Source organism: Manduca sexta, chromosome 15, assembly GCF_014839805.1.
Source record: "Manduca sexta isolate Smith_Timp_Sample1 chromosome 15, JHU_Msex_v1.0, whole genome shotgun sequence".
NCBI lineage: Eukaryota > Metazoa > Arthropoda > Insecta > Lepidoptera > Sphingidae > Manduca > Manduca sexta.
In genome coordinates this window covers 1,529,096-1,554,316 of record NC_051129.1, presented here as the reverse complement: position 1 = coordinate 1,554,316, position 25,221 = coordinate 1,529,096, and the positions used below count along the sequence as shown (strand labels likewise).

The 25,221-nt window shown below is 34.3% G+C and overlaps 2 protein-coding genes across 3 annotated transcripts in view; both read left to right on the top strand.

Moving 5' to 3' along the window:
• Positions 1 to 25,221, top strand: part of LOC115449543 — a 185,390-nt gene that overhangs the window by 9,304 nt on the left and 150,865 nt on the right. The gene's annotated exons all lie outside the window — the stretch shown is intronic.
• On the top strand, positions 19,923 to 24,908 carry LOC115454592. 2 transcript variants are annotated; one of them, XM_037438939.1, is made up of 3 exons: positions 19,923 to 20,810; positions 21,597 to 23,655; positions 24,384 to 24,908. In XM_037438939.1, exons 2-3 carry the CDS (start codon positions 22,894 to 22,896, stop codon positions 24,789 to 24,791), a joined length of 1,170 nt encoding a protein of 389 aa, XP_037294836.1. In that variant the 5' UTR covers positions 19,923 to 20,810; positions 21,597 to 22,893; the 3' UTR covers positions 24,792 to 24,908. The 2 variants fall into 2 exon arrangements, with proteins under 2 accessions (XP_037294836.1, XP_037294835.1); XM_037438938.1 differs by lacking the exon at positions 24,384 to 24,908 and having other exon boundaries at positions 19,938 to 20,810; positions 21,597 to 22,178.

Here is a 25,221-nt window from a genome sequence, read left to right as displayed (position 1 = left end):
ACCATCCACGCCTTAAAAAAATAATTAAAAGTTGCTTAATTGTAAAATGTAGGTAGATATTGTAACTTTGACTTTGCGGATGAACAACACCTCAGTCCCCTCCGTGACCATGAAGGCTGCAATCTTCGAAACGTCGGGAGAAAACTAAAAAAATTAAAACCACGATAAAACCCGAAATATAGTTTAGTTTTAATAGTGAGAAACATTTGAAAATCGAATGTCCCAGCTTAATGAACATCACTACATAGTATAAAACAAAGTCGCTTTCTCTGTCCCTATGTGTGTTTAAATCTTTAAAACTATACAACGGATTTTGATGCGGTTTTTTTTAATAGATAGAGTGATTCAAGAGGAAGGTTTATATGTATAATAATAACATCCATTAAATAGTGGAGAAATACTGTTATTTTGTTATGTTATACCCGTGCGAAGCCGGGGCGGGTCGCTAGTAATCTATATATATAAAAATGAATCTCTATTTCCCTTGGTCACGCCATCACGCGTGAACGGTGGGACCAATTTCACTATTTTTTTTTTGTTGTGTTTGTTATTATCAGGAGAAGGATCTTATGAAAATAAATGAAAGAAAACATTAAGGAAGTTGAGCGGAACGTTAGAAAAGTTAATTTCAGCGATTGACAGAATGCGCGCTGCAAATTCATAGTTAAGACGGGACAACGTCTGTCAGGTCAGCTTGTGTCAGAATAAATCGGGTGTTTTTGAGTACAAGTCATTAGAGGTATCTTTTATCAGCCTGTATCATTAGTTAGTTGTAAAAATCGCAAGATAATAATTCTATGATAGTTGTTACATCTTTTTAAGTAATGCGCAAACAAATTCAGTTAGCTATTTATATTATATTTAAACATCAAATTGGTATTCATGCTCCTGTGTGAAAGACCCTATAGTAATATAAAGAGGAAAATTGTGAGTTTGTTTGTTTGTAGGGGATAATCTCTGGACCTAATGAACCGATTTTGATTTTTTTTTGACTGGTAAATTAACAAACATCCACACATCTTGAGAACCTGATATTTATATAGCATGTTATCATCCTGACATTTTCTTGCAATCTGTCTCTTTTTTCGCAAGGAAAATGCATTTTCTCTACCGCCAACTGGGGGTGAATGGAAAGTTATGGGGCTTGCTGTTGGCATAATAATTATATACGTATATGTTTGTATAAGTGCTTACACGTGTCCTTTATCAGATAGCTACGGTTTGTATAATCGTATATTAAATATTGACGTTCATAAATTAAATCTTCAAAAACAAATTTTCATACCACAAATGGGAAAGTTTGAAACTATGTTTTAATATTTGTATTCAATTAGCATTCTTGTAATTGTATTCAATTTCCGCCTCTAATTACCCCGTCTAAATAAGGTCACTGGTGGTAAGTCTCTCATATGTGAGAGTTCGCCTGGGTAGGTATCCCCGCAATGTCTATTTCTGCCGCCAAGCAGCAGTGTGTAGTCACTGTTGTGTTCCGGTTTGAATTTGTATATTTTATTTTTCTTTGTAATTCAAAGCGTTGGATGGTGTTTCTACTGTTTATGGGCGGTCGTATCGTTTACCATCAGGCGAATGGCAAGCTCATGTCGTCATTAAAAAAACGCCTCAAGAGACATCTAGTGAGTAAATTATTTGTTATTTTTGACCGAGGTGACTGCCAGCCTAGGGACATTACGGCCAGTCTTACCTACCTAGACAAACTCGTATACAAAAACTACGTAGTGGGCGAAATAAGACTGCGTGGGAAAAATAAATGTTTGAACACGATTTACTCCACCAAAAACCAAATTAAAACTTCTCATGTGTTTAAATTGTGAAAGTTTAATTTGTTTTGAGTGAATGTTCTTGTCGTTAACTGTTTTGTTGTTCTTTTTGTTAGTTATTTTTATATTTAATTAATTGTTTTTATTGCATAGTTTTTGATCCGTAGCATTGGTGGTGTATTGACACCACAATTAATAATTGGAGACTAATCAAATAAAAAAGGATAGAGTTCGAACTGCAATATTTTTTTAAAATTGAATTTTTAAAACGGTTAGAATTTTGTTAATACTACATTTTTTTTTTGTTCTATGATGTACCGACTATATGTACTACATCATTTTAACAACAATCTAGCCTTAAGACTAATGAGTTATTTAAATTTAACCTAAACTTCTAATGAGACTATGACTAAGAATATGTCCAATAACACAATAATATGTTCATGCTGTGACAGCCTGTAATTAAAACAGTACTGCAGCAATTACTTATGGAATTGTTAAAAAACAAACTATGTAAGGTGTATGTTTTGTTGGCTGTTCAAATAAATAAATAAACACTTTTCTTATTGTCTCTATTAAGGGGAAGACACATTGTTCCCGTGTTCTTTTTAAATAGCACTCACTGCACTATGTTGCACTAAATACTACGACATAAATATGAATTTTGCTTATGATATCCTATCTGGCTGCCTTATTAAAATTTATTAGTTTGGCGATGAAAGTATCAATTAATTTTTCTTGTGTGGTAAGCCCATGGTATATTTAGCAAAAAGCAGGTGAAGAATATGTCGCATTGTACGGATACCTTTATTTACGCCTAATCCCTTAATCGTCTGAGTGGACACTATACCGTAAAAACTGGCTGGATTTTTGTCTGCAGAAAAGGCAGAATTATTAGTATAACCGAAAGCAACACAACGTGTGTTGATTAACATTGTATTTGGATTAAATATCCCAAATCGAGATAGAAAAGCCATCCTATTGTACTATAGAAGTGTAATGTTTATTTTGGAATTTGTTCAAAATGTTATACACCTATTGGTTTTGTTATTTTCACAATTTATAAGTTTTGTCTAAACAACATAGATGTACATTGTACAATTTATAATTAAATAAAATACAAATTGTTAAAGCTAGTGTTTAGTCTGGTTTTCTTTATGTTTAAAAAAAAAATTAAGAAGGAAATTTATCTACACTATAATTCTAACACGCTCTGGACAATAGCTAAATCCATTAGCAACTGCTTTTGATTTTCATTAAGAGCTTGGAGTATGTTCTACAAAGAAACTACTTTTAAACAACAGTACAATTACAGTGCGTTCGCTGCATTTTAAAACTGCGTTTTATATAATGTAACGTTATTTATAACGTTCTTAATTATTTTTTTATGCTACTTTTTATTTAGGGACTTTTATCCAAAGGTGGAATGTCAGTACCATTGTATCCTAATTCATATAATGCTAAAAAATAATGTATGACTGACTCATTGATACGTACTTTAAACAACGCGCTAGCTTCTTATGAAGGCTTAATTTAAGATGCAACCTTTAACTAACAAACTTTTTATAAGTTTAGCAATTTGTATATGAAAACTGACAATTTTGTAAGAAAACTAATTTTAATAGTAGCCGTCAATTTGTCTTGTGTCTGATGCAATCGATCGATAAGTATATCGCTAGGATATATCATTCCCATACATTTTTTGTTTTCTTTCTACGCTAATGTATTTACAATAATTAAGGTTCATTACAACGAATTAGAATTCAGTTCGGGTTGTACAAAAAACAATGATTGAGTTGCGTGCCGCAGTTTGGAGGCGATCGCGATTTTATTTCGCAAAACGATTGTTATACGATCTTTTTACAGTAAACATTATATTAGCAAAATAATTACAGAATATAATTTTAGACATTTTTTGACAACGTCCAACCAGAGAGAATAATAGAATAGTCACCGTATGACATAATATCTTCTCTTCTGCCAGCCTGCCCGCGCAGCCGAATACTTCCGGAAACGCCCGATGTCATCGGCTAGTACAGCGGCGTGTACCACGATTGTTGGAAATTTGAACAAATTTTTAGTGCATCGTTTGTCCAGAAGTGTATTTCTCAACGGGGTTTTTTGTGTATCGGATTTCATAAACACTGGGGGAAGCCTGTGAATGGGCTACTGGAATCCCCCGGCTTATCGACTGCAGGGGCCTGGAGGACAGTTGGGAGGGCAAAGCTGGAGGAAGGAAAGGAACTCTCTCAGGATTGGTAGAGGGGTGACGGCCAGGAAAGTTCGCGAACTCTTATTGGCCTCAATGTGTAGTAACAACCATGAGGTATACACTTGTATTGGTATTCATAAGGTGTGAAGACCGTGCGCATAAACTGCTTGACAGGAAGGTCTCGGTGGAGGTTGAAGTAAGGCAGGACCGGTCGAACTGCCGAAACACCGTCAAATTTTGTACTATACTGCAAATACATTGCAACCTTCAGAATGTGAAGTATAGTTGGCCGGCCATATGTAACGCTATTTGTGTCTGCGCGGTGTACTATAATCTATCGAATTCAATATTTGACTGAGAGCTTGAAATAAAAATTAATTGATGAATCTTTGTGGAAGGCACATGTAGCAATGGACTTCTAATGGCTGAAGAATAAATGACAGCTATTACTTTTATTTTCATCAAGGCAGTGCAACGCTATTCCGCATAAGCGCAAGTATATTGTAGGCAGTCTTACATGTTACAAACTTTTTAACCAGCATGCGCATTTTTTAGTGGCGTGAATGGACCCAGACATGAGTGCATGGTCCACCCACTCTACTGTATGTAGCATGTAGTAAGTTTAAAATTATTGCTCTATATTGCTCTCCGCTCTCAACTTAAGGCACCGTATTGCGTAACACTTTTGCACCCTTACTAATGCCAATTAACAACGTACGCAAGTGTAATAGCAAATAGTTTTATAATCTGTTATTTTTCTGATAAAACAAATTTATTTTGACTTATTGCTCTTCTTATACCTATTACTTAATTATCGATTTTACGTTGTAGTAGAGGCCTAAATAGTGTACCTATTTGAACCTTTACAAGTGAATCCTTATCCTAAGAAGGGTTGATAGTTAAATTTGATGATTAATCCAAATGAATTTGGAGGGTAATTTTTTTAACAAAACTTGACAAGGTTTTTAATTGTATTCTAAATAAAAGGTTTCAATGTGACATTTTAAACCATTATCTTTTTAGTCCCCATTGTTGTAGAAAGGATTCATCTGTTGTCCGCCCGAAACAAATATTAATTTCTACACCCTAAAATAGTAAGAAATGTGGATAATTTGGAACAGTCAGCCACAAAATAAGCTGAACAAATTCAATATTTAAAATCGCCTTCAAACTTTTGTCCTAATCAACATTTGTTTTTCTTCACTAAAACAAACTTCAGAGGGTTTATTTTATTTTAGGCAAAGAGAAATAATGTCGCGATTGAAGTTAATGTTAATAGTATAAATTTAAAGTTTTGAATTGGTAAGCTACTTTTTTGGCTGACTGTACGTATCGTTGGTTTACTGCAAGAACTCGCTAATGGCAAAAAATCATCAAGTACAGTTTATAACGCCCTGAACATAATATAATATTTAACATACTCACTAGATTTTAAGAATAAAAATATACAAGAATATAATAGTACTTTACTTTTTTTTAAATAATTATATCTAAGATGATATAGGGAAAACATAACTAAAACTAAAAGTGGCTTAATTGAGTTCTTGCTGTAAACCGACGGTATGTTATTTTACAGAGCAAAGGATGACATATCGTTCAAAAACACGTCAACATAGCTTCAAAGGCTCAGCATTCAATATCTTGTTCGCTCCGGATAAATACCAGTGTGTTTACCTTTCATCACGCTGTAGCGAGTAGCGACGTTAAGTAAAATCGATTGAAGGATTAATATTTCGATTATTTTAAATCGATACGGATTGTATTATTTATTTGAGTATAATTGTGTTTTACTTTGAAATTTTTGCTTTGATTAACAAGTTTGAAAAGTATTTTTATTAATCTTAGCAATTGATTAAGTTGTACAACTTTAGAGTTTTGGTTATAGCATGCTATTCATAGAGCAACATAACCGAAAAGTCTATTCGTCCACTCGGCGGAAACCTTCCACGGATATAAAAACTAATATTATAGCAATTAATAAAAAGCTTATACAATTTTCAGAATCAGAATAATACTTTTTTTATACGCGCACTGCAAAGTCACCTCACTGTACCTGATGGTACGTGGATTGGGATCTAATAGTATGTCGACTGACGAGAGATGATTACCCCGTGGCAATTGACACAATTATGCCGGCCTGTTGGAACTGGATATACATAGGCTGATTTTGGAACGCGACACACTTACGTGGGCCACTATGGCGGGTTTTAGCACCAGGTGGTCGCCAGGTGGTATCCAGGAGGATATAAAAATAAATATGTCCTAGACGAGCATAGCCGCATATTAGTCTGTACAACAACTTCAAAAAAACAGCCTGATTGAAGTCCCTCCAAAAATTAAACACTATAATAACAATACAGTTTGACATCAGGTGATCGCTATCCGGGCGGATACAAAATATATTCTACCAGCAATACATACTTCCATAGATAGCGCTGCAGCTTTATAATATCTATAGCGATCATAATTTAATAATAACGACAGCCCTGTATTATATACTGCCTGCTGGGACAGGGCCTCCTCTACTACTGAGAGGGTTTAGCCTTTAGTTCATAACGCTGGCCTAGTGCGGGTTGGCAGACTTCACATACCTTTCAATTTCTTAAGGAGAATTGTCAGGTATGCAGGTTTCCTCACGATGTTTTTCTTCACAGTTAATACTAATAATAACTGATAATAGTACAGGTTACTTCGAAGGTAGAGTACGATAATTTTACCTTATTATAAAAAGAAATACAATAGACATTTTGTTCGTTATGCACATAACATTAAAGATACGAAACTAAGCATTATAGTAATTGTTTTCAAGGAAAAGTAAATGTAGGCAAATTAGAGTGGTCGCAAGCAGCGGGTCGAGTATTAATAAACTAGTAAATCAATATTCCCGATCTAGAAGCGATGGTTTGCAATTTTCAACACTATACGGGCGAAAAATATACAGGTTTCATGCTTTTCTAAGGTATAACTGCCTTTTTCTGATTAAGAACCAAGTTATTGGAAATGCACTGCAAATTTTTGCAAATGTCATCGTTCATATTTAATTTGCATAAAATTTAAAAATGTTATATCATATCAGTTGTAAATGAATAAATTGAGTTATCTAATTTTGTTTGAATCTCAAAAGATATTTGTCAATAGTATAGCTCGTGTTCCCCCACGTAAGGGCTTTTTTAGAAATAAATTGATGTAATGCGTGAAATTATCAGAATTGATTCACCAGTTACACGTTCCAGAAAAAAACTCACAAACTTAATCTCCTTTATATATAAATGTAGATTTTTTTTTATTACTTTGAATGACGAGACGAGTTTGCCTTTCGCTTGATGGCAAGCGATACGACCGCCCATAAACAGTAGAAACACCATCCAACACCTTGAATTGCAAAGTATTGTTTGGTATTCCACTGCGCTCGCCATCCTGAGACGTGAGGTGTTAAGTGTTATTATGTGCGGTAGTTACACTGGCTACAATGTCCTTCAAATCGGAACACAACAGTGACTACACACTGTTGCTTGGCGGCAGAAATAGACATTGCATTGGTACCTACCCAGGCGGACTCCCACAAATGAGAGACCTACCACCAGTAATAATATAGATCTAATTCTTTCTTCAATACTTTACGTAACAAAATCATTTACTCGCCCGATTCTAAACCGGCTTTTCGTCATTAAAACGCATCCTATACTGTTTTGCATCCCTAGCCGCTTTAATTTACTTTGTTTAAGTCACGGTGACTATAAACGGCAGCTACAAAGCGGACCACAAAGCCGGAGAGCCGTTAAATTGTCCGGCTATAGCCACGTGCTGCGAGAATACCGTCTAATCCGGTACAATGGCTTACAATTCACTTCTATTTGTATCTGTTAATGGTATTGAATTCTAGATATTGTTAGTAATGCGGTATTGCATTAGAACACTCTGCTATGATAGGTATTGCTTTAAGGTACATGTTTGGAAAGTGATTATAAAAAATTCCAGGTAAGTATGTGAGGATATAAATTTTTAGGTTTTCAACATCGATATATATGTACTACGTACTAGATTTGCCGTTCCAAACATTCACTGTGTTCAACTGAATTGAACTGCAATCCATTCAAACTGACTTTAGTATGGATAATATTGATAGCTTATGGTTGTATACGGAGTGGCGCTCATGATATAAAAACTCTATTCTAAGTGTAAACCTTATTGTGATTTGAATAAAAAATATTAGTCAAATAAGTACAATTATTTGTTGTTCAAGTGAATAAATAGATATAAATAATAATGTGAATAAATAATAAATGTCACCCACGGAAATTATTTTAAACCCAAATAAAAAAAAAATAACGTTACACAGAAATTAACCATTCCAAATTTAAATTCATATGAAACTGGCGGCGCGGCCGTATGATCCGTATTTCCTTTGCCTTTTACACTTTGAAAAACATTTTAATAATATGAAAAATCCCGTTGCGATTCCAAACGGCTGTTTTGCATGCGAAAGCTTGAATCATGCGATTCACTCATGAAAATGCAATATTAACCGGGCTGTCTTCTTCGTAAAAAAGTATTTTATATAGCTTTGTGGCTATTTAATGAAATAACGTGCGCCTTTTGTATGAAATATGGACGATAAATGGGATTATTGAAGTATTTTAAATGTATGAAGATCTCAATTATCACTTGCGTAAACCCGCATATTTCGTATTCAAGTCGGTGATGTCTACACTATATAATACTTAAAGAAACCATCTTTAGTGTTTTATGATGTTTTGAGTTTTGCGGTAGTGGCTGTACGCCAAGTAAACATGATTCCAGCGAAATTCGAAGGCAGCCACGACTTTCGTACCTAATAAATAGGAAGGTAAAATATATACTACATTATTACCACCTTCATGTGCATTGTTGTTTGGCAAAATCGTGCTAAGATAAGAGATGCAAAAGAAATCCACATCAATAAACTGTGAACATTAAAGATTCTTTCCTTTTCTCTTTAAAACATTGTTTATCAGTTTTTGTCTACTATTTTATATAAAAGTCCCAGTCTACCGTTTTGGAATAAAAAGTATTAATATATGAATCCGCGGAAGGTCTACCTGGTGTAATTTTTCAAGTCTTACTTTACACGCAACACAAAGATATAGGATAAATATATTCTGTGACAACGGCATAAATAATAGGTTATAATTTGAGGCAGTCATTTACATTTCACATGTTGCTGTGAGCAAGTGTGTATGTAGTGGGATTATTTAGGAATCACTTTTTTGCATCCACCTCAGTGACGGGCATGACGTACTATATCTTCTGATAATGTATAGTTACACTTCTATTAGATTGTAAAGAACGTCGAAAATTCTTTTACATATTGAGAGACATTTGATAAAGGGATGAAAAAAAGTCAAGTACCCAACAAAGAACTCTCTCTTTGCATCGTATTCCTCAATATCGAGGGTCATGACCCGCCTTCTATATTACTTTCTCACGAACGAGCTTTCTCCATCTGTTTCTGTCTCCGGCGGCGTGGAAGGCGCTGTAAACTGAACAGTCAAGTGCGTTGCGGAACTGATTGATAATGAATAGGAACTTGAAGAGGAAGAAGACTGCCTTGGATGTTATTACTACTTTTTATTCCAGAAAGGAAGATTGGGACTTTTATTTTAAATAGTAGGCAAAACTGGTACACAATATTTTAAAGAGAACAAAGATCTTAACAAAGTTTTATGTTAGGATGAAATAAACACTCTACAAACCAACTCAAAAGCCTCTGTGGATTGCACGAAATGTTTGACTCCCGCGGAATTCCGTGCGCACAGTCGCGAGCCGGAATTATTGGAAAAACGTTTTCTTATTTCATTCGACCGACAGCCGTTTTCAAGTGAATACAATGTTTTTTTTTAATTACGGCCCGATGTTTAGTTTTAAAATATACCGGCTTTAAAGCGTTCGAGTGTAAACGTTTATAGGAAATAATATTTATTTGTGTTTAGCCGTTGTTTGTTTTGCCTATTAAGAAACAGGCGTCTTTCTTTTTCCATATCTTCAAATCCATTCAATTGAATTTTTTTTTTATTGTGGTTCCATCGTTTTCCGACAATAATTTTGCCCATTGATATATATGTACTACGTATTAGATTTGTGTTCCGAACATTAACTGTGTACAACTGAATTGAACTGCAATCCCTTCAAACTGACTAGTATGATCAATATTGACAGCTTGTGGTTGTGTACGGAGTGGCGCTCATGACATAAAAACTTTAGTCTAAATATAAACCTGAATTTGAATAAAAAATATTAGTCAAATAAGTAAAATTATTTGTTGTTCAAGTGAATAAATTGGTTATATCAGGGACGTTTTGGTTGGCATTTCAGTTCAGATTTTGAACAAATAGTTTATATGGACGTTCGTGTCTATAGAATATACATCAATGATTTTTCCAATGTCCAAATTGAAAGTAGGAAATGTTCAGAACAAGAACAAGCAATGTTAGGTAAATTTTTTAGTGTCATATTGTCTATGACTGTTGAGCGGTGAATAAAGCAATGGCATTTTCAAATCCGTTAGTATTGACAGCCAATTGACAAGTATGGCCATTCAGATTTAAAAATAGAATTCAAGAAACGTTCGTTATTCCACAGCGTTTTCAAGGAAAGATTTCAGCAACTGACAATAATTACCGTTGTCTTTAAAAGAGTGTTATTATAAATATCAAAATTGTTCATTAAAAAAAATCTATTAAAACATATTTCACATTAAAATACAAAGTATTTCTAAAATACCTCGATGCATAACCTTTACAATGGCAGTGGCCCTGACTGGGGGACTCCGTGGGGGGCCTTGAAAAAATGTATCGCTGCCAAATGGCATTTCGCCGCATTAATAAAACTTGTCACTGAGTTTAACGGCACCATTGTGTTGTACGGGGCCGGATCTAGAATATTTAGGTGGGTTAATTTCGTCTTCACTGTTTTATTCTTTATTTTTTATAGTAAATATATGAGCAGTAAGCTTTTTGTAGTAGGAAGTCGACATAAGGGTTTGTATTATGTCAGAGTTATAGTAAAAATAACGATCAGTTGTTCCAATTTGAAAGTATTATGAGTCACTTTTGTGAGCCTGGTTTATCACTTCAGTTTTTCTTAATTAGATATTATGTCGTCCTAAACGAAAAATATTATTTTGCAAGTAGGTTTTTATTATATGCACGTTTCTAGCGCTCTTAATTGCTTTAACTATTATAAATTTCTACCACTGTGTTAGTACGATACTATATTATTGCGTATAAAATAAGCTCTAATGAAAAACGTGTACGGACAACTAAACAATCAAGCCTTTTGATTTACATTGTAGAATAGACACACAATAATAAATTTAAAATTTTGAATCAGCAGGGGGTCGTGACCTACTAAAGTCACCTGGATCCGTCCCAGTGCGGTACCAATTGGTCCCGCCCGACCTCGCTGTAACATTTCTATGCATATCACCCTCCTTACTAGATATAGTTACTGTTATGATAACATTAAAGTTTCTGTTTCCTTTAATTTTACTCTTACAGTTTTCCTGTGGATTTTCTTTATAAACTAGTTATGTAGCAAAATAGTATAAATATTCCCTATTTACCTATACGGCTATCAAAACTGTCGATTAAATCGTAATTGCAAGAAGACGGATGCCTCTCTTAGAGGGAATAGTGGCCTCTGACTATTGTACAATAATAAGACACGCTGTACATTCCGCCGCACCTCTTAATTATTTAAGAATAAACTCCCAAGTAAATATTAAAGTAATCTCCCAACGAAATGAGATCTTGGGGGGGCCTTAACAATTAAGGAAGGAATTGATTCAGCTGCCCGGGGGTCCAGAATGCAATCCCACCTTGGAACCTCATTTAAATCTCTTTGTTCCCGCGGCAGAATTCGTTTTTTAATAATTTAGACAAAGGAAGCGTCTGTAGGATTTTTGTTTTTGTAGAAATGTTTCCTCATATTTTTAGTTTCATCACGCGGTACTCTTGGGATAGGCAGTAGGGAGTAAATATTTGATGTTCCTTTGTTATGTTTCCTGTATGTATTGTGGGTTGTGAGTTAGAAAGTAAATGAATAAATAAACTGCTACATAGCTAAGAATTGTACATTAGAATTTTGAAGTCCGCCCGCGCAAGGCAAGGGCGGGAAACTACGGCCTAAACCTATTGTGAAAACTATTTTATTTGTTTATTGAGTATGTTTGTGTAGTTATACTTTTATATTTGTGCTATATTATTTTTTATCATATTATTTATTACACCTATATTGTTTCATCTTTGCATCAGCCAAAGGTTGACTAGTAGAGAATGCCTTTAAGTCCACGTTTATAAATTTATTTATAAAAAGTATGTCAATAAATAAACTCTCTCAGAATTAGACGCCTGTGACCAGCAATAGACTAGTGTATAATGTAGGGCTGGTATTTTCTGCTAGCATTTGACACTTACATTATCCTGGATATATTGCGTTGACATCGAGTGGAAAACTTATTTTAGAAAAAATAACACATAAATAAATAATGAGCCCTATATTATATATTGTCCCACTGCTGGGCACTGGTCTCCTCTACTACTGAGAGGGATTAGGCCTTAGTCGACCACGCTGACCTAGTGCGTATTGGTAGACGTCACACACCCTGAAAATTCCTATAGAGAACTTCTCAGGTATGGAGGTTTCCTCGTGATGTTTTCCTTCATCGTAAAGCAACCGATAATTTACAAAGAATACACACTTAATTTTAGAAAAGTCAGGTGTCTGCCCTTAGGATTTGATCAGATCATTCTCGGCAGTCCGTTCTACACCCAACTAGGCTACCGCTTCTTAATCAAAAAAACTTATTCTTCACATTTTTAATCCAGAGCTTTTACGAGCCTATGATATGAAAAATTGTGGGCTAGTCAGCATTTGGTGTAAGATTTTTCATGCAGTGCTACTTATGTCTTTTTAGAATTTTAGCTCCAACTTTGGTATTAGACATCACCAATTCTGTAGTTAAGTTTGTTTTCTTGGTAGCAGTAAACAAACAAGAATAAACCACAAATAGACTGCTCCGGTCAAATTGAAGCAACTAAAGCAAATTGGGGCTTCCGTAACACAATATTATGTAGTGAAAACTTAATTAAATCAGCTTTGGTGCCATCTGTAGCGTAAATGATTAATCGTCAAAAACTCGTCCCTTAGGATTTCGGGAACGTTAATTAATTTACCATTAAACTGTATTGTTATTACAATGTTTGAATGTTTGGAGGGACTTCAATTAGGCTGTTTTTTTTATGTTTTATGAACAGACGAGCATACTGCTATGCTGGTGGTAGGAAATATTTTATCCGCCCGGATAGTGACCACAGTGGCTTACGTAAGTGTCACGTTCCGGGATCAGCCTGTATATCCGGTTCTAACAGGCCGTCATAATTGTGTCGACTGCCAAGGGGTAATCATCTCTCGTCAATCGACAGTCTATTGGGCCGCACCCCACTTACTATCCGGTGCAGACGAGTACCTTGCTGTGCACGTATCCAAAAAAATATTCTTACAATGGTGTATCTAGCTAGAGGCTAATTTTTGCAACCCATTGTTAAGGCTCCCAGATTTGGACAAAATTTGGCATACGGGTAGAACATGTCCTAGATTAACTCATAGACTACTTTTATCCCGATAACTTGCTTCCATGGAAAATAAAAAGGTGACCCTGTAAATTCTAGAATGTTCTACATAATCTATATTGTATTTGTTCTTTATATCGTATATCTTTGCTATATATATTCCTTTTCTAACTTCAATGTGTCGGCACAATAATGAACCTTCTTGACTATTTTGTGGTTCTATTCTGAATAAAACCAAACCACAATATTCTGTTACAATAAACGATGAGAGCACAAGAATCTTTCCTCATTACGGACTTAATACCAAGTTTGAACTTAAGCCCAGTATCCAAGTAAAATTAAATGTTTCAATACAGTTATGGTTTCAGGAAAAACGGAGCGTCAGATACTAAAGGAATTAAGAATTTAATTAAGTAACTCGAAGCGGTTTTGATTTTAATTGGAAATGTAGGACCGTGTCGCGGCATATTTGTTTGAAAACCACCTATGCAAAAAGAGAGACGTAAGTTTAAGACGTATGTATTTACGTGGCTTCGTAGCTCCGAAACGATTGGACTGATTTTGTTGTTGGAAAGTTAAATGTGAGTTTTCATTTTGACATGTTGGTTCCTTATGTTGATGCGAATACTCGACATTAAAACGAAAGTATTTTTCAATTTTTGCGCGATTTCTTGTTTAATTTTTACTTCTGCCTTTTCGAACACTGCAGCATTCTTAGCCACGGGTCGAAGCTGGTCGGGTGAGAATGGGTTTTGCTGTTACATATAGCCCGGAGAGTGGAATTTGTGCCCGACATGGCAATAGTCTAGCCTCCTATCACATCATTGGCGGCACTTGACGAAAAGAGGATGCCTTTGTTACACCTCTGTTCTCCTTTAGAGATAAAGCCGTGAGATGTATGCTGTTTGTTTTGTATGTACACAGCATAATGTGTATTTTAATAAAAGTCTCAACTTATACTGAGAAAGGCCTCACGCGGCATCGCGAGCAAATCCTTACAGTCAAAATATGAATGTATTCAAAACCCAAACAATGGCGAAGGGGATTGACAATTTGGAGGTCAACCGTATTCTGTTTTTATGGTGTATCGATTTAGTCTAGACGCTGTCAAAACAATCTTTCTGTTTGTACTTTGATATTATTTCTATGGGAACCTTTATTTGTCCATTTGCCCTACAGATGTCACATAGATAGGAAATTCAATGGATAAAATGGGTTTGTTAGTCAATTTCGCAACATATGAGACACATAATAGGTTTTGCTCACGGCTTTAACGGTCACTGATTTTCTAGATTAATATATCCCCTGTGCATTTTTCCATGAAAAATAAGTGTGTTAATTCACTATTTGTAAGCCAAATTTTAAAGAAATGCGTTCAGTAGATATTGTGTTTACTTCTAGCCAACATCCAAACAATAAAAATATTTCACATTAGGAACTGTAATATTAGAAATATAAGGTCAGTGGGAAGTTGAATTATTGCTGTAACGAAAAGGAACAGTAACAGAGGAAGCTTGTCTTTAGAAGATGATAAAAGCCCATAAGTCCCCAAAAAAGAATCCGACAATTAGATAAACATTCCTCCTTTGGAGTCTGTTAGAAAACATTGCGATCCTGATTCTTAAAATATAGAGCTTATTATACGTTTGTAAAAATAATATTTTGGAAATACGGAATATCATATTAAACGAGGCCGCATTTAAAATCTAGACACATTTACTTTAAATAAGATAACTCGATCCGGCTAGCAGACGCATAATTTTGATTAGAATTCAGCTACTATACAACGAAGGACGACTGGTAAGTCGGTCGCGAAGGAACTTCACACCTACACTCTATAAGCAGCAGTAAAAAAACGAGTTGGTGTATCCCTCTAAAATATTGCTTTTCAAAGTGAGTTGCGCGCCTCTTAGGCCGACTTGACAACATATAAAAAGGGCGCAGGCCCGCGGGACGAGCGCGATTTTAACAATTTCTACCCCTTGGGAACAGTACCTACCTTTCTCTGAATGAAATGTACCCTATGTCCTCTTTTGTATAGAAGACAATGTAGGTATATACAAATTTTGTCATCATTGGTTGAGTAATGAAGACGTAAAAACTCATTTATAATATTAGTTATGATACTTGATTGGCTCCATCTTCTTTTCATTGAAGCGGGAGGGGGCAATTTTTATATTAGGCAGTAAGGGGCTTGGCAAAAAGTAAGAAGAAAGAAAGATATATTATTGGGACAATAACAGCATAACATGTACCAAGTACTTTGAGAAACGCCTGTTCTAAAACATATACAACGTGGTTCTTGCACTCGCCATAAATAATGAAAAAAATGTCCCATCTATCCCTTACAACTCCCGCGGGATCAACGCAGTTCTATCAAGGTACCAGGGAAGCATAAACCTCATGTAATATGTTAATTCACGTTGACAGTAAGGAAGGTAATTTACTAGGAAAAGCGGCATAATTTAGCGGGCGCGGCGACCTTGGCGCGACGGTCGATCGCGAACGAAACACCAAGTTGTCACTATCACGCCACCTGTGATGGGGTTGCCTGGAATTTGAAAGGAATAAATAGTCGTGTAGTTTTAAAGACGCAAAAATCAGGTCTTATTACTGATAGAAATAAAAAATATGACACATTTTCTGACTAGACAATTTCATATATTTAATTAATATTTTTATTATTATGCTAGGTGTTACGTGGGCTTCATGATTTAGGAAGCCTTTTCCTAAATCACAAGAAAATTACGTACTTATCTACTTAGAGTTAAATGGAAAATTCAAATATTTTCCACAGAAGCAAATCACCGGGATAAAAAACCTATATATTAACCCAGGACATGATTTATTTTTGTGCTAAATTACATCCAAATCCGTTAAGCCTTCTAACAAACATCCAAATATTTTCACAAAGATATATTGCATTTATAATATCAGTAATAAATAAAGTAAAGCACTTAATTAATAAGATTTGTATAACAAAAAGATTAAAGATCTCCTCGTACTCTTCTTTTTACTTTCATGCAGTTAAGTCGTAATTCCTTTTTATTTCATCGGATATTATTCAGATATAGGTTGTTACCTTGAAGAGTTTAAACTAAATGATTTGATATTTTTGCATATAACCCGATGCAAACGTGCAATATTGGTTAAACCAGTACAGCATAAAATGCTTGTATCTGGTAACCCAGCAGCTTTATGATGTGGTTAACATGACGATAAGCTCTGGGATATGCGAGCTATATTTTTAAAAGAATAAGCTGAAAATCCTTTTCCAGATAACTTTTAGAAAATTTTTGAAACTATACCTTCTTTATTTTCCAACAGTTTTGTTAGGGGTGTTAAGATCCCACATAGATATAAAAGCAGCGTGAACCGATTGGTCCAAGATTGTTAGACATAATAAATATATAGAAAAAAAACAATAACAATGTAATTAATATAAGACTTATTTATGTAATTCCATTGCCTAAATCAATATACGTTATAAAAATGAATCTCTATTTGCCTTGAATTTTGCCTAAACCGTAAGTTTTTTATGATTTTCAGGTTGGTCTCCGGATGGTTCAGATTCATAATTGGACCCGGTAGATGGCCCTATACTCGGGTCTTAGGATTTCATCTTCTTTTAAGAGCAGGACAACGTCTGTTGGGGTCTCTATATCTCATGTATATTTTTAAAATTATATGGAAATAATATTAAATACATAATTGCAGATTATTTAATTTTGGATGGAGATAGTTTAAGACCCTGGGAAGGTACTTTCTATCCCAGGAAAATATAGGGACTTTCATCCCGGAAAACTCCTTCACGCGGTCGAAGCCGCGAGCCAAAACTAGTTCTACAATAAACAGAAGTGCTTACATAAATAGCCGTGCAATTACATCTCATTGTGATCAGGCGTGTGTACACGCTCAGTCATGCTTGTCATTCGCTATAATACCCAATGTGCATTGTCTCCATATGTTATTTTAGCAAATTGAAGTTTGTTTGTTCTCTAGATACGTCACTGCCGGTCCCTATAATGTATTCAGGGAACATCATAAAATTCAAATATCTGCCTTATATAGTTGGAAAGTCTACCAACTTTTTCTATTGTGTTTGGATGGTATTCTGCGATTTATTGACAACTGCATGATTTGAATATTATCTTACTAGTTTTCGTACGCGGTCACTCTCGTGTGGAAGTATTCTCCAATTAAATGTAGGTGCTTGGGAAGTTAGTGGAAGTTGGTAGGTTTTTTTTGCAAATGATTAGACATAGAGACTTATTGATTTATCGAATCATAAGGTGACAATATCGCTAATTGTGAGGCTGTTAGATTAGCTAGGCTAGGGCTCACCACGTCCTCCGGTGAAGATCACGACGCGCAATTTTTTTATTTCCCTTACTTGCCAACTTTGGCTTACCTTGTGTTTTTTTTTAAATTATTTATACCTAATTTAAAATGGCCATAGTTATATAATTGATTTAAATATAATTTGGTACTGATAAACATTCTTATAAATTGTTTTGGCGTATCATCAGTGCTAGTTGCAGTTTGTTCGCCTTCGTGATATTTAAATAATAGTAATCGGCTTTGCAATTGCAAAAATTACCTTCAGTAAACAAAGATACAAACCTTTTTCATTTAATACTAGATATGTGTTTGAAACGTCATTCATCTAATCACATGTTTTAGTAATCTGTATCTGTACGAGTGCTTATTTCAACTGTTAATAATACAGCGGTTGTAATTTTAAGTAAAGGCGATTTTAAAATGGACTCTGTTCGTACTCCACTAAAAATTAAAATCGAATTGTTTTTTAACCCACTTAAAAAAGGGAGGAGGTTATCAATTTGATGTGTATTTTTTTACATCCCCTAATGTATATATAGTATAGGGTTGCCATCATTTTCTAGACTAACTGGGCCGTAGTTTACGAGCTTGACTCATGGAAAAAATTCGGGAGTATTTTTTAATGCGCTAGTCAAATACGTGACAGTATCTATGGCAATTTTAATATGGAAAATTACCATTCTAATTGATTTAAACGACATTATTTTGAAAATTGAAACTTGGTTCAAAAATTTAAGAAAATTGTGCTGATTCCAAATATAAAAATAAGTACGTATAAAACTCAATGTCACAAAAATAGTCTTTAACCGCCATTTTGGATAAACGATCTCAATCGCTTTTTTCGATCTATCTCAAAAATAGACCAATCAGAACAAAGTATTTTTGACATGTGTACAAATGAGTTATTTTGATTGGTTCATTATCAGAATCGGATTGAAGATTGAGTTTGGGATCGCTTATTGAAAACGGCTTAAATTAGCCTACTCACTGTCGATACAGTCGTAGTTTCGTCAAATAAATAGTTATTTACATCGGGAGATTGGGTACTAAACTTTATCTATATTTATTTAGAAAGGACTTTCTATGCATAGTAATTTATAATATCAGTATGACATATCTAAAGCTTTAGAGTCTTGCTGAGCACGTGTTTATTTGCAGTATAATGTTCTAGAACAAATTGAAATGATAGCCTCCCTTACGTTTTGTAAAGTGAGCCGATTTCATCAACACCTTCGTCATTTTAGTAGATCATTTCTATAATCAATTATATAGGAGTAAATTAATGCACCAATAATTGATGTATGCCAAAAACTAATTATAATCACCGATTTTCGTTTCTTTTAATTTTATGATATCAAAGTATTTTGTTTAGTTTATAATTGTAATTATTTTTTTCCTTCTTGATACGTTAGTACCTATGCATGTCTGTGACAAATAAATTACTTATCTTTCTTTCTTTTTATTATTCACATTAGTGTATAATAAGAATTGCGTGTATTAATACGCAATCTCTGAATATTGACTAGGTTTTGATTATAATTTATTTATTTAATACCATTTATATACTTACGAAGTATAAAACTGGACTAAGGGCGGAGGCATTCTCCCAGTCAACCTTTGGAAGGCGAAAGAAGAACTATATTGTAATAATTAAACACTAATTAGTAGTGTGTGTATGTGTGAGACTAATATCTCTTGCCATTACCCAGTTAAACAAATTGGTACCAAAAATCTTCAACTTACTCCTTAGGCGTACTGCGAAATACGCGAAATAAATATTAGCATTAGACCAATGTTGAAATTAAAAATACTTTATTCGTTTGCATAGTTTTTACTATGACGACTATTTTTGTTTGTTATAGAATTTAGAATACATTACAAGTGATATCAGGTTTAATGTAGTCATTTAGATATGTTAATTAAATATTATATTTCTTTATAAATACGTCACTGTGCAAAGAGCCTTAGGCATAAAAAAATGTAATTTGAAGAAACGACATATAAAGGCACGTTCGTCTCCTAGCTTGGTCTACACAAATTGTTTTATTTACTGCCACCATGGAGGTCGAACAACCAGTTGTATACGACGAGGTTAAAGACAAGGCTGTTGTTGATAGTAAATTGCTACCACCAAAATTGAACAATTCGATCAACAAAATCATTATCAAAGAAGGATACAACAGTTATGAATTGGAACACAAACAATTTTGTACGAAAGGAGGGAGTTATTTGGGTGATCTATATGAAATAGACGTTAAAGGAGTTACCAAAGAAGGCGTGAAAGAAATTAACATATTCGTTAAAAATATAGTACAAAACGAAGAAAATTTGAAAATATTGTCAATACCTAATGCGTACAAAACTGAAATGTTCGCGTACAAAGAACTGTATAAAGTTTTTAATGAGCTCCAAGACGAAGCTGCAATTCCGCTTCAAGACAGATACAAAATGGTTAAGAGTTTCGAAGAATGCAATTCAGAAGCCATAATACTCGAGAATGTTGCTCGGAAAGGTTACAAAACCGTACACAGGATGGATGTTATTTCTCTAAACTACGCAGAGGTAGCTTTACAGCAATTAGCAAAATTTCATGCACTATCATTCGTAATGAAGGAGTGGAGACCATTGTTTTTTGATGAAAATATTAAAACTATGGAAATCCCTTTAATATTTTCTGAAGACTGGCAAAGCTTTACAAAGTCAATGTGTAAACTTGCACTTAATTGTCTAGACGATGAAATGAAATGCAAAATGGAAAGTATATTTCCAATTTTATTAGACAAATATCCTCATTATATACTAGGTAATTCGAATGTGAACTGTCTTTGCCACGGCGATTTCAGACCAAACAATATAATGATGAAAGAAATTGTAAGTATATGTTATTGGAATCATTTATTAACGTTTGTTCATAGTTTATTTATTTTGAGTCATTATATGACTAAATATTTAGGCTTTTGGCGCACTTGACAGTAATTGGAGTGCAATTTAATAAAATTAGGATCAGCGAGAGGCGATGCATCTCTCGACTAATATATTTTATGAAATAAATAAAATACTTTATTTATCACATAGGCGAACAAAGTTGCACTTATCGTACGTCCAAATAATGTATAAGAATAATGTGTTAATGTAATCTAAACAATAATATTTGCAAACATATAGCAACCACCGGACGTAGTTTAATTAATAAATTCATTAATGATCGCGTTAATGTAATTGCCTTATTGCCAAGAATTTTTAGAATCTTTGTGACTTGTGTCGTTCCGAGTTCGATTCTTGGGATAAATCGAACCGAGATTTTCTATTTAAAAAGTTATAAAAATACCGTTGAATATGTTTAAGTAATACAAAGTAAGTGAATGACATTCAAACCGGAGAACAACAGTATAGTTGCATTGTTTAATTACCTATGACATCTTGGGACTGAAACACAGGTATAAGGTGCCCTGGCATCTTACCTTTGCGCCTCTGCCTACCTCTTCGGGCTAAAAAGCGGGATGTTTGTTTCGTATTCCAGTGAATTGGTAGAAATGTACAAAAGTGTATAAATATTTGCAAAATGTAATATTCTTTAAATCGGTCGATCTATCTATAATAATTACAAGACCAGCTTAATCCAAATTGACCTCATCTGACCGTATTTTTTTTATTCAGAACGGAGTCGTGATCGATCTCATACCGATCGACTACCAGTTGATGCACTACGGCTCGCCAGTAAACGATTTCATTTACTTCATATACAGCTGTACAGACAGGACAATGAGAAACCAACATTTCCAACACCTAAAAGACTTATACTATTCTTCCATGGAAAGATTTCTGGAATACTTCGATATGGACGCAGCAACTGTCTATTCCAAGGCGGACTTTGAAAAAGTCTTGAAAGAGACACTAGATTTTGGTCTAATCATTGTTATTATTTTTGGACCATTTTTATTTGTTAATGAAGATGACGTTCCTGATGTTTCCAAGGATTCTATGGCAACTGTTTCGTTTAAAACAGACGATAAATATAAAGATAGACTTCGGGAGACCATAGAAGAGTTTATAGAATGGGGATATATACAGTGTTAATTGTTAAGTTTTTAGATTTAATAAAGTAATAAATAATTTTACATCAAAAATAAAAATATATTGGCAAATGTATGTGAGAGCATCATTTGAGAACGGCTCGACTGGCTGGGCTGATTTCTTTTTTGTTGTGTTCCTTATTATCAGTACATGGTTTTTATCAAAGAATTATGTCGAAAAAACAACGGGAAAAGTTTACAATTTAAGTGATATTTTAGTATGAAAATAATTTTTACTAATTTCCACAATCACCTAACCGATTTCAATTACATTTTTTATGAGAATTTAGTTAGTTCCACTTCCAGCTTGAACCATAGGATAATTTTGGATGCGACAGGTAACGGTGTTGTCGAGACGAAAGATAAAGGGTAGTTTGCATAAAATGCGGTTATGGCAGAACGACGTCTGTCGGGTTTACTAGTAATAAATCAATGTAAACAATATCATGTTAGAACATTACGATAATCTGTCAGTGTGAATATAACCAATACATTATATTTAAAAAACGTTCTTCTTACAAAGTATGAAACTAATTTTAAAATTTTACATATTTACCGCCATTTTAAGATCATGCACGAAGACACACGAAATCTGCCGAGGTTAACCGAACAAGATATGACCCCATTTGTCCTTGGCTAGCCAGTTTGGCGTCAGTACGTGCACATCATTACTACATTCTGTACGATGAATTATATACAATTGCATAATATTACTTGATAATATAATCAGATTTATTATCGTAGATTGTAATGTTTGTGATATTTATTGGTAATATCAACGTGTTATACTAGTTATGGTTTTAACATCCAAGTGTGCGGCTGCGAGGAAATATTTGTAGTCATTAGTGTTTCAAAGATAATTCAATTTATAAACATAAATAATGGCGGAAGAGGTATTATCTCCGAAATTACAAGAGTACATCAATTCTATAATTAAAAGAGAAGGTTACTTGACACACAAACTAACGGCAAAAACATTACCCGCGGATGGGAGCGGTTTTATGGGCGTATTAAATACAATCGACATACAAGGAAAAACAGCGGTCGGCGACAAGGAAACTCATATATTCATTAAAAACCTTATCCCAAATCCAGAAGAAATGAAAATATATTCAGCAAGAGATGTTTTTTCCCGAGAATCCTTCGTGTATACAGAACTATCGAAAAAAATCACCGAATTGCAAAACGAAGCCAATATACCCGAGAAAGAGAGATACAAAATGATAAAGAGTTTTGAAGAATGCAATCCGGAAGCTATCATTCTTGAAAATATAACTTATAAAGGTTTTAAACAATGTAGCAGAATGGATGTGGTATCATTAGAATTTGCAGAATTAGCAATTAGTCTCTTAGCGAAGTTTCATGCATTGTCATACGTTTTGAAAGAAAACGATCCCAATTTTTTTGAAGAGAAGATCAGATCATTAAAACAACCTTTCTTCTTTGGCGAAGCCTGGGATGGATTTACGACTAATATATTTCGTTCTACAGTAGCTCTTTTAGACAAAGACGTAAGGGATAAATATGAAGATAAGCTGTTACAGATGATTAAGAAATTTCCAGATTACATAAATAACGCTACGACTTTTGGGACGCTGTGTTATAGTGATTACAGACATGGCAACATTATGGTGAAAGACACAGTAAGTTTCTTAAAAGTAACTTATTGTAGGATGGTTTGCAAAATAATCAATAAGTTGAATTGCTGTATGGAACATAAAACCTAATAATTTGTTTTCTATCTAATGACGTCATCATTTCCTTTCTATCTTATTGCGACAACTAAAAGACGAGAAAAGTTAACCCGCTTGATGGTAAGTGTTAGGTCTGCATTCAAACTATAGTAACAACTTCGAATTGTGATGAACTGTTTAGCAGTTTATTATACTATATATTAAGTTCATAATGCTTAGTACACTGGTTACGATTTCCTTTATTCTGAAACATCAGTGCCTGCACAATGCTGTTTGGCGGTATAATTATCCCATAATTATTTAATGGTAGTAGATTCCATGTGTGGGAGTTCGCCTGGGTAGGTACCACCGCGATGTTTATTTCTGCCACCAAGCAGCAGTGTGTAGTCACTGTTGTGTTCCAGATTGAAGGATATTATAGCCAGTGTAACTATTGGACATAATAAGACATAACATCTCATGTAAAGCCAGTGTAATTACTGGTCATAATAAGACTCACTCATTTTAACATGTCTTGGATGGCGACAATGGAATACCAAACAATGCTTTGTAATACAAGGTGTTAGATGGTGTTTCTACTGTTTATGCACGGTCGTATCGCTTACCATCAGGCGAACAGCAAGCTCGTCTCGTCATTCAACGCAATAAAAAAATAATAAATAATAATTTCTCCCCAGGATAACACCTTAGAAATCATGCCGCTGGATTATCAACATATACACTACGGGTGCCCAGTACACGATCTCATTTACTTCATCTTCATCGGAACAGACCAGGACTTCAGGAAGAAGCACCTTTCGCATCTCAAAAACCTTTATTACGACACCATGGAACATTTTTTGAGATACTTCAGTATAAATATCAATTCTATTTGGACGAAGCAAGACTTCGAGAATGTGTTTGCTGAAAAATTAGCTTTTGGTCTTATTATTAATTTTTGTTTCACACCAGTTATATTTGCGGCGGTGGATGATATCCCTTCGGTTACGAATTCACTATCAGAGTTGAGTTTTAAGACAGATGCCCGGTTTGCACCCCGGATCCGAGGCACGGTGGAGGATTTTATAAATTGGGGCTATTTGTAAGATATAACGTAACGAATGTCTCCAATTTGTTAGATAGATGAAACCGCATTGCGAATTTTATGTCGAACTTTAAATCTTTTATTTCTACTGTATTTATAATATATGTTGAAGATCAAATCGTTGTTTTATTAAATGATAATAGTAATACAGCAATTACTTTAAATGTATTAGATTCTCATGGTATTTTGTTTTTTGAAGTACACTTGTTATTATTATTTCTATAGGGTAGGTAACCAATTCACCCAGTAACATCCTAGAAAAGTCATGGATTTCGTTCATCAAGAAATGGCAAAATTACAGTGACTGGTGTTGCGCGTCACGGCTTATTTTATGTATCCAATCCTCCATCTTGTAGTACCTATCACTGGATGGAATTATGCGTAGATTCAATAATCTAAGATTGTAGGTTTGAAATGCTTGACACTTCATA